The 15,619-nt window shown below is 38.6% G+C and overlaps 1 protein-coding gene across 2 annotated transcripts in view; it reads right to left on the bottom strand.

Moving 5' to 3' along the window:
* Positions 1-7,059, bottom strand: part of LSAMP (limbic system associated membrane protein) — a 646,514-nt gene extending 639,455 nt beyond the window's left edge. For both annotated transcript variants that reach the window (XM_047100231.1, XM_047100232.1), the window contains exon 1: positions 6,905-7,059. In XM_047100231.1, the coding sequence (XP_046956187.1) occupies positions 6,905-7,059 (155 nt within the window). The remainder of the gene's footprint in view (positions 1-6,904) is intronic.
* Between the last annotated feature and the right edge of the window lie 8,560 nt (positions 7,060-15,619).

The following is a 15,619-nucleotide window of genomic DNA, read 5'->3' as shown; positions in this document are numbered from 1 at the left end:
TCACCTAAATCATTTTAAAATGACACAGCGGACTACATAATCTCCAGGCCTTTCCTACTCTAGATTTCTACAAGTTTATCCTATGGTACTTCACAAAATCTGAAGCAATGTGTTTTCTTTTACGAAGGTTAATGACTAATTAACTTGAGATGATGTTGTGATTACAAGTGACTACAAAAAAGTGTTCACTCACCCTGTACTCCTGAAAAGAAATTCAACTATATTCTAAGATACATGTAACTTAAAAGTGAAAAAAAAAGTGATACAAACATAAATGACCATCCTTGATCATAGAAATAAAAACAAAACGCTCATTTTATCGAATTTTCTAATGTTGTAGAGGTTATTTCCTACTCTGAATATAATGACAATAATCTTATTAAGAGGTTATATTTTATGCCTTTTCATAACTTATAAAGCATTCCAATACATAGTATCTCATTTGATCATCATAAAAATAGGTTGTGTAGTAGGCCAAGCAATTGTCAATTATTCTCATTTAATAGCTCAAACTATTTCAAACTATTTTGACCTAGGTCTTCTGACTACGTGTTAAGCATTGTGAACTTATGACATCCTTGACAAAATCTTTACCTATGAAACAAAGACTTGATCCTACGTTTTAGCTAAAGATTGGTCACCGTGTAAAGTTGAGATGAATGTCACAAACATGTAACCACGATCTTATATTTATGTTTAGGCAGTGTAAGTGCACATAATTAAGCCTGTTTGAATACATTATCACTGAAGACATTTCCCTTGCCTAAATATTATGTTTTCTCTAAGAGACAGTACTGCAAAAGAAAATACTAGAACTGCTTTGAGTCTTGCCTAACGTAAATGAAAGTGAGAATACAAGACAATCATCTTTAAGAAGCCAAACTTTAATGCCGTTTCAATAGATATTATGTAAATTGGATCCATATTAAAATAAAGTCACTCCATTTTCCATGACATTGTAGTTATGAGATCGTGTGTTAAAGAAATGAATCTATGATGATCTCATTCTTCTCTCCCAATTGAATTTGTACATCTTTGCTGTTGACATATTTTCTAAGCCATACAACATGACTTTAATTTTTTACTACATATCTATTAAGTATTGCCTCAAAAATGGTTTGTAAAAGAGATTCTTCAAAAAGTAAAGCAGTGGTTCTCAACTCTGTGTACATATTGGAATCATTTTTAAAAATTACCTATGCCAGGCTGTACCCCAAACTAACTATATATAAATTTCTGGAAGTAGAGAATATGTGGCTTCAATTTTTTTTTGAAGGTTTCCAGTTGATTGTCATGTGCAGCCATGGTTGTGAACCATGGAAAGCAGTACTTCTCCAAGTTTAAGGTATTTATGAATCATTTGGGGATCTTCTTAAAATACAGATTCTGACTTATTAGGCTTGGGATAGACCTGAGATTTTGGATTTTAACAAACGACTATGTGATACCTAAAATGCTCATCTGCAGAACAGACTTGTATTAGCAAGAGTCAGTGGTTCTCAAAGTGTGGCCCAGTCCTGAAGCATTAGCATCAAGATCTTAGACCCTACCAGAGACCTACTAAATCAGAAACTCCGAAGGTAGAAAGCAAGTAATCTGTGTTATAACAAGCACTCCTGGTACACATTCTGATACACCTTCAAGTGTGAGAAACACTGGTCTGAGCAAAAGAGCTCCCTAAAGCCAGAATAATGGGCTGAATATGGTTGGAAATGACTAATATTTTTATGCTTACATAAGAGTTTACAATCAAACAAACGTTCCTACTTTACCACATCTGAGCTTCTTAAAACAACAGTACAGTACCTAGAGTAACTAAAATAGGCAGTTTCAGCATTTTATAAATGAAACTGAAGCTCAGATATTTAAGGGATTTGTTCAAAGTCATGAAGCATGCAAGGATGGATCCAAAATTAGAGTCCAGGTCTTCTGAGTCTTATACACTAATGAGCAGGACATTCTGAAAAGAGGGCAAACGGCTGTAAGCCATAAGTAATGCCCTAAAGAGAAGTGCAGGGGGTGACAGCAAGGGGGACCAGCACAATCAAGGGGGACATTCTGAAAACAGGGTAAATGGCTGTAAGCCATTAGTAATGCCCTAAAGAGAAGTGCTGGGGCTGACAGCAAGGGGCACCAGCACACATTTAGGTAATGTCCTATCCCATGAGTCACAGATATCTGTACCTGGAATTTTCAAAGATTACAGCAAAGTATGTACTTATTCACTTTTTGCCTGAGTTTGCTGTTATGTATAAGCAGCTTTAAGAAACACAAATGTTTAACCCTCATCAACTTATTTAGTGAAAGAGTCAGAAACCTTTGGTTGTTCACTGCACAACTCTACAAATAATTTATTCAAAGACAGATGACATAGAACAGAAAAATCACCTTAATATGTGGGGTTTATGTGAATACATACTTACATGCTTCATACTTATAGAAACACAAATTATCACAATTTGCATTTGTCACATGAGACTTAGCTACTTTGTTCCTCTGTCCATAAGTAACAACAAATAATATAATTTACTGGTATATCAACATTAATAAATGTATCTAATATGCCATATTCCTAGACAATATGTAGTGTGCTATACTCTATTATTTACCAAATATATTCGATAAAGGATTTAATGAGTAATGAAGGGTTCTTAAAGTATCAGTAAGAACCAATAAATTTTGATTACCTTTAGTAAGTTAGCCACAGAGAAAGAAAACTTCAAAATTGTCACAAGTTTTCCCAAAAGACCCATGCCCACAAAGTTTCTTTTCAAATAGTGAATTTCAAGTGATAGAAAAATCACATATTGTGTCAGGAGTATGTTTGAGTGTTGATACTTTCTTTGTGAATGTAGGCGTTCCAGATGCCTTATAGAAGAGAAGCCATTTTTCCCTTGAAATTTGCACAAAAGTTTCACATTGAGCGGTCAAATAATTGTATCTTTTGTGTTGTATCCTCTTTTTCCCCTAGTACAGAAACAAATAATGAAATAAAGACCAAGAATTTTGAAAAATTAAAAATTAATTAATTAAACTTAGATATTTGGTTTCTTGCAGTTAACATTTATTAGGCACATTTAATTTAAATGGGGAAAATGTCATCACCATGAAAAGCATTATAATATCTTGCAAACACCAAACAGGGTCAGAATTATGAAATAAATAAAACTGTAATACCTCAAATTTAAAATATTTACAATCACAATAGTTTGAAACCTTTGCATTTCATCATATATACATTTATGCAATATGTCCAAAATATGTATTTTTATGTAATTTTCACAGTTATCTTGTGAATAGATATATTGGGATCAAATATTTTATTATCTTTCTAGACATATGCTACTGTTACTAAAAGTATGCAACTTTAAAGGCTAGATTAGAACACTTTCTATTTCCATTTTTCCTTTGGCTTATCAGGAGAGCTGCATGGTTTCAACCTACCAAGATTAACCTGGGAGAGAATCTCTATAGGAGCCTGTGTGCAAGGGTAGAAAGTTAGAAAAAACAGTGCTAGAAACTTGTCCAGTAATTGATGAACTCTTACACTTGTTGGGGGTGACAGTGGGGCAGGTGGACTCTGTTCAGAAAAATACCTGAGATGTTCTCACAAGTCCCATGGGTATGTCTTACACGTTACTGTGCAGACAAATAATGCAGTTTCTGGTTCAATATCTAGGAAGGAACTCAATGTACTGTTGCTGCCACCACTGGTCTGCGGATACTTTGATTCTATTCCTTTAAGATAAAAGAGGGTGTGTGGTTTCTTTCAGCTCTTAAAGGATCTCATAAAGGACCTCATGAATCTAGAATCTCATCTGGGAAAAAATAAGGTTAGGTAGGTCTATGTGAGAATATAGCTCTTTCCACCTAGTTTTGTCACCTTCATTCTATAGTCTTATATTGTGGTTTTTTTTTTTTTCAAATGATAGAAATTACAGAGCAAGACCCCCAAGGCTAGTATACATCTCCTATTTTGTATAATTATACAAAAAATGAACATCAATTCCCCAAAGAGACACTGTTTTTTTTCATGGAAGTAAGGCAGTAAAGGTAAATGTTTTAGGGACAAGCAGCCAAACTCCTGTCACTGGACCACCAGAATTACAAACCTTCCTTGTGTCCTGTTGCCATTTCAGATTATTCAGGGCCACAGATTCACTGAGAGAGGTTTTTTTTGTTCTGTTCTGTTTTGTTTTTTCTCCTTGCCTTTTCAGTTTCTCAGTGCCAAACATCTACCGTGGCTCCCAATGAATCAAGTTCTCCTTCCTCTCCTCCCCTAAAAGCTCATGCTCCCAGTAAAATGTCACAAATAAAGTAGAAGCAAGCCTTTCCCAGGCTAGACTTGTAAACAGAACGCAAGAAAACCATTCTTCACCAGGAAACTGACCCACAAAGCTTACTGGGCTCAGTTAAACAGATTGAGAAGAAGGTCACCTAAGAAAACAAAGGAAACTCTCTTCATAGTTACTTCTGATAGAGCTCCACCAACCCAGAAATAAAAGGCTTGTCCAAGGCAAAAGAAAGAAAAAAGAGGGCATATTAGGTGAGGTCTGGAAAAGCAATTGACTCTCACAGGTGACTTCTCTGCATGCTCTGTTTGTCTATCTTCTCTTTCCCAGTGAATAACTGTTTCTATATTTATTCTCATTTCTCACCACCCCATTTCCAATGCTATAATGTCTACTAAAGTGTAATACTTAAAAACTCCATTTCTTTTAATCCATAGACACACAGAAACACATCGGTATCGTATGCAGATATTTAGGTAGTAAGATGCCTCTCAAAAACACAGACTTCTATGCCTAGGCTTATACGAAGATATAAGAATATCTTTTTACTTCTGAATTAACATTTACATGTTTACTCTTTGATAACTATAGTTTAACTGTAGTTAACTATAGATAACTCTTTGATAACTATAGTTTAAGATACAGGTGATGCTGACTTAACAAAGTTCATGGACATTTAAGTAAAAACTTAGACATCCAGAATATTCACTTCTCCCATATTCAGTCTTATAATCAGCAAAAGCAAATCCTTCAGGGGATAGCACAAATTTATATAGAATGCTTCCCTGGTAAAGAGTCAATGACGTTAGGGAGTATCAACGTTAGCAGTTGAGATGGCATGCTTATGTGTTTGCAAAAAACATCTTCTGCATCATGTCCAAATCCCTTTGCAAACAGATAAATTACTCTATAAATCTTATTACTCCATGTGGATAAATCACACAGGCAGGTTTGCAGGGCTGGAAAGCTGGTAGGGAAAATCTGCTTTGGATAGTAGGATCTCTGGGATTCATAATCATCCAATGCTCAGGAAACGAAGAAAGCAGCACTCACACATTAGGATTTTCTTAGTTTTTACAATCTGCAGCAACACACACACACACACAAACACACACAACACAATGCACACAACACATACACATTCCTCTATAACAAGGCTGGAGATCCCAAAGCAGAACACTGTGACAGCCAACCAAATTTATTTCTGAGAAATGGAAAGAAAACTTTGCTGCTCTAGGCAGCTCTGCTGGAGAACTGCTCCCTGATGCCCCAGGGTTTATGCACTATCAGCTCCTTGCACACAGATTATAGGTTTATTTTCTATTGTGTACTGGTTTTTATTGCCACAACAAGCAATATTAACTGTATGGACAGACTGACACTGGGGCATTTCATTTGGACAAAATGAGATTTTAAAGGGTCTCCAAGGAAAACGTTTTTGTTTGTCTTCTTTCTTTCTTTCTTTCTTTCTTTCTTTCTTTCTTTCTTTCTTTCTTAAAAGAAATTTAAGAAAGCTAGGAAAAAGGACAAGGGGTATGTGCAGGGGGTAGAGGAGGGGCAGAGAGAACAGAAACATAGGAGAAGAAGCTTGATGCTTTTTTAGAAATAGAATGATGGCTAGGCTCCATTTGAGTGTCTCTAGCTTGCTGTCCCTTATAGGGGTCAAACTCCCAAGGACTGGGACTCTTCCTTTCCAAATTTCTATCCTAAATTATATTTCAGAGTTTGGCACAGCTGCACAGAGATAGGACTGGAAGGTCAACAATCAATCTGAAATACCCATTTTACACCAGGTTAATTCCTGCCTAACCTTTGTGCTTCATACTCCAATTCTTAAATATCAGCAATTTGGCAAGTTCCTTTTTCTTTTTCTTCTCTTCATTCATGTGTTGATTTCTATCCACATTCCAGAAAAGGCTCAGTAACCAACCAAAGTTCTAATATTGATTTATTGCTCTCGGTGTCAATTAGAAGATCCTTACAGAAAGTCTCCAGTCCAGACTACTGCTGGGGCAGAGGGAGAGCCTTGATGTGCATATTCTCTCTCTCTCTCTCTCTCTCTCTCTCTCTCTCTCTCTCTCTCTCTCTGTCTTCACACACACACACACACACACACACACACACACACACACACATACACAGAACACAGCACAGAGAATGCAGTACTGTGTACCACTCTCTGAGAGCCATAATTCAACAACTCCTCTTTCCTGGTTAAAGAACCCCAACAAAACTCTTAAGTGCAAAGCATCTAAAATTACAAAAGCAAGAACACTGCCCAAGCGTCACTAACACCATAGGCGAAGTTAGGCTCTCTTGGTAAGAGAACTGAGGTCCTGAGAAACCAAACACATTTAAGCAACATTGCTGGTCCTTGACGGGAAGCAGAATTCCTCTGAAATTTGTTGGCAGATACCTGGGCCACGCAGTAAAAGGCGCGTGTGCATGCACATGCACACTCACACACACACACACACACACACACACACACACACACACGCAAGCCTGCAGCATCAGAAGCTGGAGTTGAAACACACACACACACACACACACACACACACACACACACACTCCCGCGCGCACACAGCCTAAAAGTTGCCCGAAAGCCCTACCTGAGGATGGCCGTGTCCCCCTGCCTCACGGTGATGTTGTCCGTGCCTCGATTAAAATCCACGCTGCGAACAGGCAGTCCTGTGGGAAGAAGGCAGAGCAATCTCAGTAGGACCAGCGGCAACTGTTTCCGATCAGGCTGAACTCTGCCGACCATGGTGGCCACGCCGAGGTGCAGGTCCCCGCGTACTCTGGAGGGTGTGTGCGTGCTGCTCACGCCGAGGGGGCTTTACAAACACGGGGCTTTCATCAACGGCCAGGGCGGAACGGGCTTGGCCAGTCTGAGCTCCTCGCCACTTTCCCTCTCTCTTTGCCTGGCTCAGGGTGTCCTCCCTCTAAGACTTAACAAAGCCCTCGTAAAACCCCAGCGGAAGGGGGGAAAGTCAAAGGAACAAAATTTAAAAGGAGAGAGTGCAAATATAAACCCCTCCAGGAAAGATGAGGAGAAAGCCGCCCAAGGAAGTGCTCTTCTCGGGCCTGCCCGGGGCTGGATGCTCCTTTGCCAGCGTCTGAGCTGAGCTCCTGCCCTCCCTAACCCACTTTCCCAGGCGGGCGGGCGAGGGAGCCGGCACCCAGCCTGCCAGCGAGTGTAAAGAAACCCACACAGCGGCGGCAGCAGCCCGGAGTCTCCCTCCACCCCCCCCCCTTTCCTGTTTCTCCCTCCAGTCCCTCCCCTCTGCTCGCACCTCCCCCGCCCCCCGCGGATTTCAACAGCCCCTCCACGTCATCCCCTCCGCCCTCCCTCCGGCCTGGCCCCTCGCTTTGCACAACTGCCCCTTCAGCAGCAGCCAGCCTCGGTGAAAGCCCGATGCGCCTTTAGGTTGTCAGGACAACAGCTCCATCTGAGGCCTGGCTGATTTCCTTAAGAAGAGGGAATGGAGCTTGGATGTACTGTGCTAGAGAAAGGGGAGAAGGAGAGGGACTCAGGCTGTGAAAGCACGGGAGGAAGAGTGTGGGAAAGAACAGGGAACCGGGAGAGATGGACGGAAAAGGAGCCCGGGAAAGAGAAGGCAAGCAGAAGGCAAGCCTTGACAGACAAGGGAGTGAGGCGGAGAGGGATAAGAAAGCACGGGGAGTGGAGGGGGACCCGTGCCCAAAGATGAGATGGGCAATGTAAATAAAACAGAGGAGGAACTTGCCAGGGGAGGCAAAGATTAGAAGCCAAAGTTGGTTTCAAAACTTAATATTCCTGGCCACTGGCTTCTTATGCTCACATATTTTCCATTCTTTCCTCTCTCCTGCACTTTCTCTTACACGATTAAAAAGGTTTATTTTCTCTCCTTCCTTTACCCCCCCCTCCCCTTCTTGGAGCCCCCTTATGAAAGATGGATTGGAGACAATGCTGGTATTGAGTGGTCTGGAGTGTGAATGCCTGGTTTGTCTTTTCCAAGTGCCAGCCTCAGCAGCTGATCCCCAATCCCTAAATCAACCTCACTCTCCAGGAAACCCTCACTCAGTCCCACGCATGACAAATGGTACTAAGGATTACTGTCTAGATGTCATGCTGCTCTTGTTACCTGGCTTGCTACAGGCACCTGCTTCTCAAAATGTTCATATGTAGGGAAAGAGATTTGTATATCAGAGAGCTTGTCATTTGCGGACCACACTGAGGCTACGGACAACACTCCTATGAATGGCAGACAGGTTACCATCATTTGTCATTCCTTCCACTCAGGGAGTCAAGCCAAGTGATAAGGACCTTAGGGGCTAACACTGTTAGTCACTCATGTGACACCCTCAAACTGTTAGCTATCTCCCTCAGTGCTGATGCTGAGGATAAAAGATAGGAGTGGACCAGCCAAGGACTTTTTCTTTTTCTTTTCTTTTCTTTTCTATTTAAATTTTATTTATTTGAATCATTAAGTCATTCACATGATGCAAAAATCGAGCTGTAGAAAATACTGCAGAGCCAACTGTGGTTACCTTTCCTACTCCCGTCTTTAGGGTACCATTTCTCCTGTGTGAAAGCAACAAGTATTTCCAGATTCTTATACATCTTTCTCTACATATTCCAGGTATATTAAGTATATATACACACATATAAGTCCACCTTCTTATTTACACAAAGGATTAGACAAGGGCATGGGGTGGATGCAAGAATATGTTTAGGAATTCTTATCAAGTCCCACCAGAGTACTAGCCTTAACGAGGCACTTACCGGACTGACACCTGCCTTGTACCTCCAGAATTCAAGGAATTAATCTGCTGAATTTTATCACTTTGAAAGGTAGATACACTCTAACAGATTATGTGAGGAAAGTAAGGAAAATTTTGTGTTTTTTGAGTGTTTCCTACTTCAATGGTGCCTAGGTAATAAGGCAGTGATGTTCCACCACTAATTTGTAACTCAGCTGTTTAAAACTTGGAATGCATTTTGCCACAAAAAAAATTATTAACCCAAGTGGTCAGATGAACTGCAAAACCCATAACTCTGTGGTTCCCAGTATCAATGGGAAAATGAACTTCAAGTGCCAAATGGAAATGCATGGATTACACAACTCTCGGCAAAGACTGCAGGGAAAAGAGCACCAACAATCCCCTTAACCCCACCAATAGGTTTAACACATCCCCAATGGGTTTCTTCTGAGCATTTAGAGATGAAGGATAGGCTTAGGTAGAACATCTTATTACAGGAATTAGTGTTTCTCCAATGTCAGGAGGAAGACAAGAAACACCCAAATGACCGGGGCCACTAGAAATTCTATTTCCATTGATGATGCCAGGTAAATGGTGTGCTACCCCCACCATGAGAACTAGAAACTCTGAGCAGAAGGATCAGATATATCAAGAGTATCAATATCCTTTTGAATCAGTAGGCTACACTTTGAATTAAGAAACAAAGAGGTTTTTCCAGGGCAAGCAGGAAGTATGGTGGGGTGGGAGCATAAGCTTTGCAGGAGATGCCTTACAGGGGTTGCTGACTAACATCTATACAAGTAATCTCAAATTACCAGTAGGACTCATCTGATCCTAACATAGGACATAGAGATTAACATACTGGGGTTCAAAATCTTCCACACCAAAGTGACAGGAATATGGAATTTATGGCAAATCAGTCAAATCTGCAGTTTTTCACTACAATCACTCTGAGGAAAGAACGTAAGTTAATCATGATTATAATCAGAAATGGAATACACATGTCTAACCTAAGAGGATAAAATTGTAAGTACATTTTCATATCAAAATAAATGATATAATGCAATAAATGTTTTAAAAAATATTTTCCTTGAAATCCATTTATTGGCTACTTTTGTTAAACTAAAGTGACTTACTGTGTTCACTGGAATTAACACACAAAAGGAATACTATGTTTTATAAATTCTCTAATTTAGATTTATAGCTTATACTGGATTTCTGAAGAATTTCAAAAACATGAAGTTTATTATATAATTTAATTGTTTCATATTTATCATTTACATCCAGGAGGCACTTCAAATACAACTTTCTGCCCGAACTTTTGGCACAGGGGCAGCACTCTGTATGAGATGAATGTGAGAATAGAGGAATTACTGGTTGCCCAAGCCCATGCTTATCCCATCATTTACAAAATAATAAATCTATTTGTGGCTGTGCCATTGACTTCCATTTCAACTTTACTTTCTCTCTGAGTTTTTCCCCTTTTTATTCTGTTGTGGATTCCTTCTGGTTTTCTGACATCCAGGATCTCTCATTGAGATCTAATAAATTCTAATAAACCCAATATTTTATGTATACACACACACACACACACACACACTATAGTAACATATCTCATCCTAATGGTCACTCCACCAAATCTATTCCAATATTAACTCCTCTGTTTGCTTTCCTAAGAAATGTGAAGAAGGAAACGAATAGATGAGTTACTGCAATTTATTCAGGCTATTTTTCTGTATACCACTATATGCATTCTTCCAAGAGGTCTGGCAAAAATGAACATACTTTCAGGTTATTTGTGAGGCAAGTATGGCTGTTAGCCATGTGAAACAGCCATCATCACCCAAGTAAGATGATCTTAACTACTACTTTAAAATAACATACTGCCATCTAAAAGAGGCTTTAGAAGATTCTGGCACTCTCCAGGGACAAATGCTGCAGGAAAAACAAAAACTGGCTATCATCTGAGCACCCTAAGAAGCATGAAAGGTTTATTCTTCTGTTTAGCTTTGTAAAGTAACAGGCTCACAGGAAATCCAGATGCAGCCTAGAATGTACACCTTATTTAGTTACATTGCTTATATTTTATGCTAAACATATCTATAATATTATTAATATACCACTCTACATTTCTACAGTTGTAAGGTCTTAATCATAATAATGCCATGCCTGTACTTCACTTTCATAACTGGAATTAACATTTCCATATGAACTAGAAATGCAGAACTGTTAATACTTCTCCTTAGGATTCTTGCTATGACATTTTCAATGATTTCATCGTAATTTAGCAATATTCAAGTATCTCAGTTTATGTACATAAGCATGACACTATCTCGTGTGAATTTCCTTTGGAATCTGGCTCCTTTGAATATGGTAGCGTCATCCACATGTGTCTCACTGCCTAACAAAATCAATCAGCTTCAAGTCAGTTAAATACTGTTCAATCCTTACTACAGAACCCTCAGTGATGTAAAGTGCTCTATCTGTACTCTGCATAATTAAAATTGCTCTTTAATGGTTTGCTTTTTCTTCATGCCTATATTGTTACCATATTGGTCTTCTTTGCTCATTCATACTGTTTTGGTAGGTATCAATGCTTAATCTTTCCAAGTTTTCCTAACGTCTTTTAGGTTCTTGAGCTGCTGCTTGGGTCCTCCCACACCAGCAAACTTACTCTCACATGTATGCCTTATTATTTCACAGACACGTACTATCCCTTAGAACCTCCTCTTTTCTAAATTGTCCACTCTGTCACCATGTCCAAGGAGGTGGCAATTGCCAAGCAATGCTGCATCTGCATTACTATTATTCTTTTACCTATCCCTAACATGCGGGAAGAACGCTGCAACATCTGGAAAGATGGGGGTAGCAGCATCCTTAGTACACAAAGATGTTAATACAGGCAAATAATCAGACAACCATATACTCTATTTGTGGTTACTGTAGTGACTTGCATTCCTACAATCAGGAAATAGGCCAAGAAGAAATGAGGAAGACTGGAGGTAGGTGTGCAGTTCTGTACTCTGTCATGCCCAGTAGCTTGATGATTTATTCATTCATTCATTCATTCATTCATTCATATGGTGTTTATTTATATGATAGTAAAGCAAGACAGACCAAGACTCTGTTCTCATAGCACTTACATCCTTGATGGAGAACTAGACACTAAACAAATAAATACATACTAAGATTACTGTGGAGACTAAATGCTATGGAGAAAAGTATGCATGATACAGAGAAAGTGGCCTAAAGATACGGTGAGAGGAACGTATGTCCTAAATCCAAGGAAGCAAACAAGCAAATATCTGCAAGAAGAGTTTTCTAGGTAAAAGAAAGGGCATGTGCAGAGGTTCTGAGGCAGAGATGGGTATACCATGCATGAGGAAACAAAACAAGAATAATAAACCAGAAATGTAGTTTATGTGTATGTTGTAGGAGGTAGCCAGAGAAAACAATGAGATTAGAAATTGAGGAGGGGTCATAATGGAAAGATTTCAAAGTAAGAATTTAGATTTTATTCTAGTGACGTGAATGATCAGTAAAAGATTTAAAGCAAGGGATTGACATAATCTGATTTATATTTTAGGAAATGCTCCAAATGCCATATGAAGAATGGATTCTAGAAGTGTAATAGTGGAAGCAAGGAGACAAATGAAGACAAACGTTTGTCATCTAGTGGCAACTGGCTTGGCCTGGGGGGTCGCAACAGAAATGGAGGAAAGATTGAGTTAACTACACCTGCTCATAATGGGAAGACCCTTCCCCAAAAGGCTATGTTCTATCACAAGTCATCAGTATTTCCCACCTACCAGCATTCTCCCTTGCTGTACTAGTTCAATTCTGGTGTTCCCTTGCAGGAAGTCCCCACTCATCAAATAAGAACTGACAGAATGCCAAGCAGACTGTCATTTATACCAGCTAGTCAAGAAAAAAAGAAAAAAGAAAAGAAAAAACAAAACAAAACAAAACAAAACTGTGTCCCCGTTGGTGCTTTTCTTCAGGTATAAACTGCTCACCCTTAATATGTTTATTATATGTTAATTAAATGTCAGTATGAGAAAATGTTTTGCTACAGATTAAGAAGTACCAAACAAGATGAACAGATGCCATTTAATTGCTAAACTTTGCTAAATATTTTCTTACATATCTATATTTATTTAGCAGGCAATAGTTATCCTGCTAAATCTAAATGAAATGCCTAGTTAAATATCTTGAGGCTATAAATCATGTAAATAACACTAATATGTTTTCTCAAGAGTTTACTGACAATATTGAGCTGCAGGGCAAGTCTAGTGTTAGGTCATTATACTATTCAAAATGTCCCAGAAGTTTGGCTGCTTACAAGTATCTTCCTTTCCTATCTGTAAATCATATTCTCAGAACTCTTCTGTTAGTAATAAACATAGGAGCACTGCCTGAGTGAGAGGAAGAGAATTCCTAAGATGTGTCTCATCAATGGTGTTGCTATCTATGTAAAAAAGCAATTCCCTAAAATAAGCAATTTTTTCGAGACCTACCATATAACAGGTACTAAGCTTTTGAAAAATAGTAATGTACAAAACTGACACTCTGCCCCAAGGAATATGATGAGGAGAATGCCATTCAAAGCTCCTCCTAAAGAAGGACCAAACATCATTGTTATACAATATACAATTGTTATACACTATACAATATAAGGTAAGCCTTTCAAAGCTGCTCTCCATTACAGAGGAGGACCAAAATTGATCAGCATATATGCCCAATCTCCTCTGGTGCTGAGCAGTACTGCAAAATAATAAAATTCAGGGACTCAAAACCGAGATAGAGAAGACAGGTAAACATATAAGAAACAGAATAAGATAGCCAGTAAACAACTGGGTAATAAACTATGAGGAACAAAATCAAAACACAATGGTAGTTCGGAAAAGATAATCAAGAAAGAGGCTTCTTGGAGACAATGGTATTGTAAGTAACCCTTGGAAGATATATAAGATGAGACTGGAGGAAGGCAATGGATGGAGGATGGCAAAGGATGCAAAAGATGGCCATGAAAACCAGCCTGAAATAAAGAATGGGAATGTAGGAAGACTTACCTGACTAGCAGGCATGAGGAGATAAAGAAAGCTGAAGAGAAAAGCTACATGATGGGGAATTGTACATGCTTGAATGTAAAATCCCACTTCACCTCATCTCCTATTTGGAAAGCTACTTTAGATTGTGAAGGAGTGAGATGAGATCCGAACATTTTAGGGAGATTATTCTGGCAAGGAGAAATTAGAGGTTAGAAGGAAGATGAAGGAGAGTGACTAATTAGAAGACTAACAAAGTTGCTGGAAACAGTTGAGAAAGGGATAAGCATTATTCATAATATACATTGTTGCTTTCTAACAATGATGAGGCATGAAGACCTTCCTTCAGAGACTTTACATTAGTGGGGAAGGTGTGTTGTAGGAACGGATGTGTAGGTAGACATGGATAAAGTCAGAATAAAAAATGATTTTTTTTTGTTTTGTTTTTTGTAAGTTGGGGTCAATGAGGGTCTTAGCAGGCAAGCTAATGAGTTTGGCTTTATTCTATATGCAAAAAGGAGCCATTAAAAAAGGCTTTGCGTAAGCAAATGACATAATCAGACTTGTGTTTTAAGAAGATAGCTAACTGGCAGTGTAGTGGAAGATAGACTGTGGCAAGTCAAAGTCAGGGAAGACCAGTTATAATGTCTCTGAAATAGAACAGGCAAGAAATGATAAAAGCAGGTCACAAGACAAGGACAGTGGAAAGAAAAAAGAGGTGGAGACTTTTAGAGGAAATTCAGAGAGGGACTGATATGACTTGTCAACTAATTTGATATGGAAAATTCATTCTGCCTCCCCCCAACCCTTGTATGAATGTATGTATATGTGTGTGTGTATTTTTTTTCCTCCTCCAAGTCCAGGCTGATAAAATGAGAAAGTTGAGTTAAGAAACTAGTTTCAAGAGGAAATTTGGAAATTCTACTTTTAGAATTCTGAACTGGTTCCTAAATTGGTACTCAAATAGTCTGTACCTCCAGATGGACATGTTTAGGAAGTTGTCACAGGAATATGACATGTTTCATGGGAGTACTATCTCTGAGTTCTATAATAAAGTAAGCCCAGAAATCAAAATTTCCCCCCCATATTTTTCTTGTGTTTTATCTTTCTTTCTCTCATTTGATTTTGTAACTTCAATATGAAACTATAGCACTACGCTAGTGACATATTTGCCAATAATATGAACTTCATTTTAATTTTTAAAAGTGCATGAGCACATAACAATTAACTCATTTTGTGTTTCAAGAAGAAATATAATCTGAACTTGTCTCCCTCTGCTGGTTGCACACTGAAGTATCTTAGGTCTTTCAAAGCAGAGTAATAGTAGAGATGGAAATGTACAATATTAAATGTTATACACAAGTATAGAAACTTGCATTTCATAATGCTTAATGACATACACAATTTCATATTTTATCTGCAGTATAACACTTTGAGATAAACAATGCAAGTATTATCACCCCACTTATCAGAAAAACACTTCGACTCCAACCCATTAAGCTCTCATAAGAAATGAAACAAATTAGAGGAAAA

This window comes from Lynx rufus, unplaced genomic scaffold (assembly GCF_022079265.1).
Source record: "Lynx rufus isolate CCGP_SWC_20201006 ecotype Redwood Valley unplaced genomic scaffold, mLynRuf1.p SCAF_5, whole genome shotgun sequence".
NCBI lineage: Eukaryota > Metazoa > Chordata > Mammalia > Carnivora > Felidae > Lynx > Lynx rufus.
The sequence above is the reverse complement of the archived record's forward strand: the minus strand, read 5'-3'. Positions and strand labels throughout refer to the sequence as shown.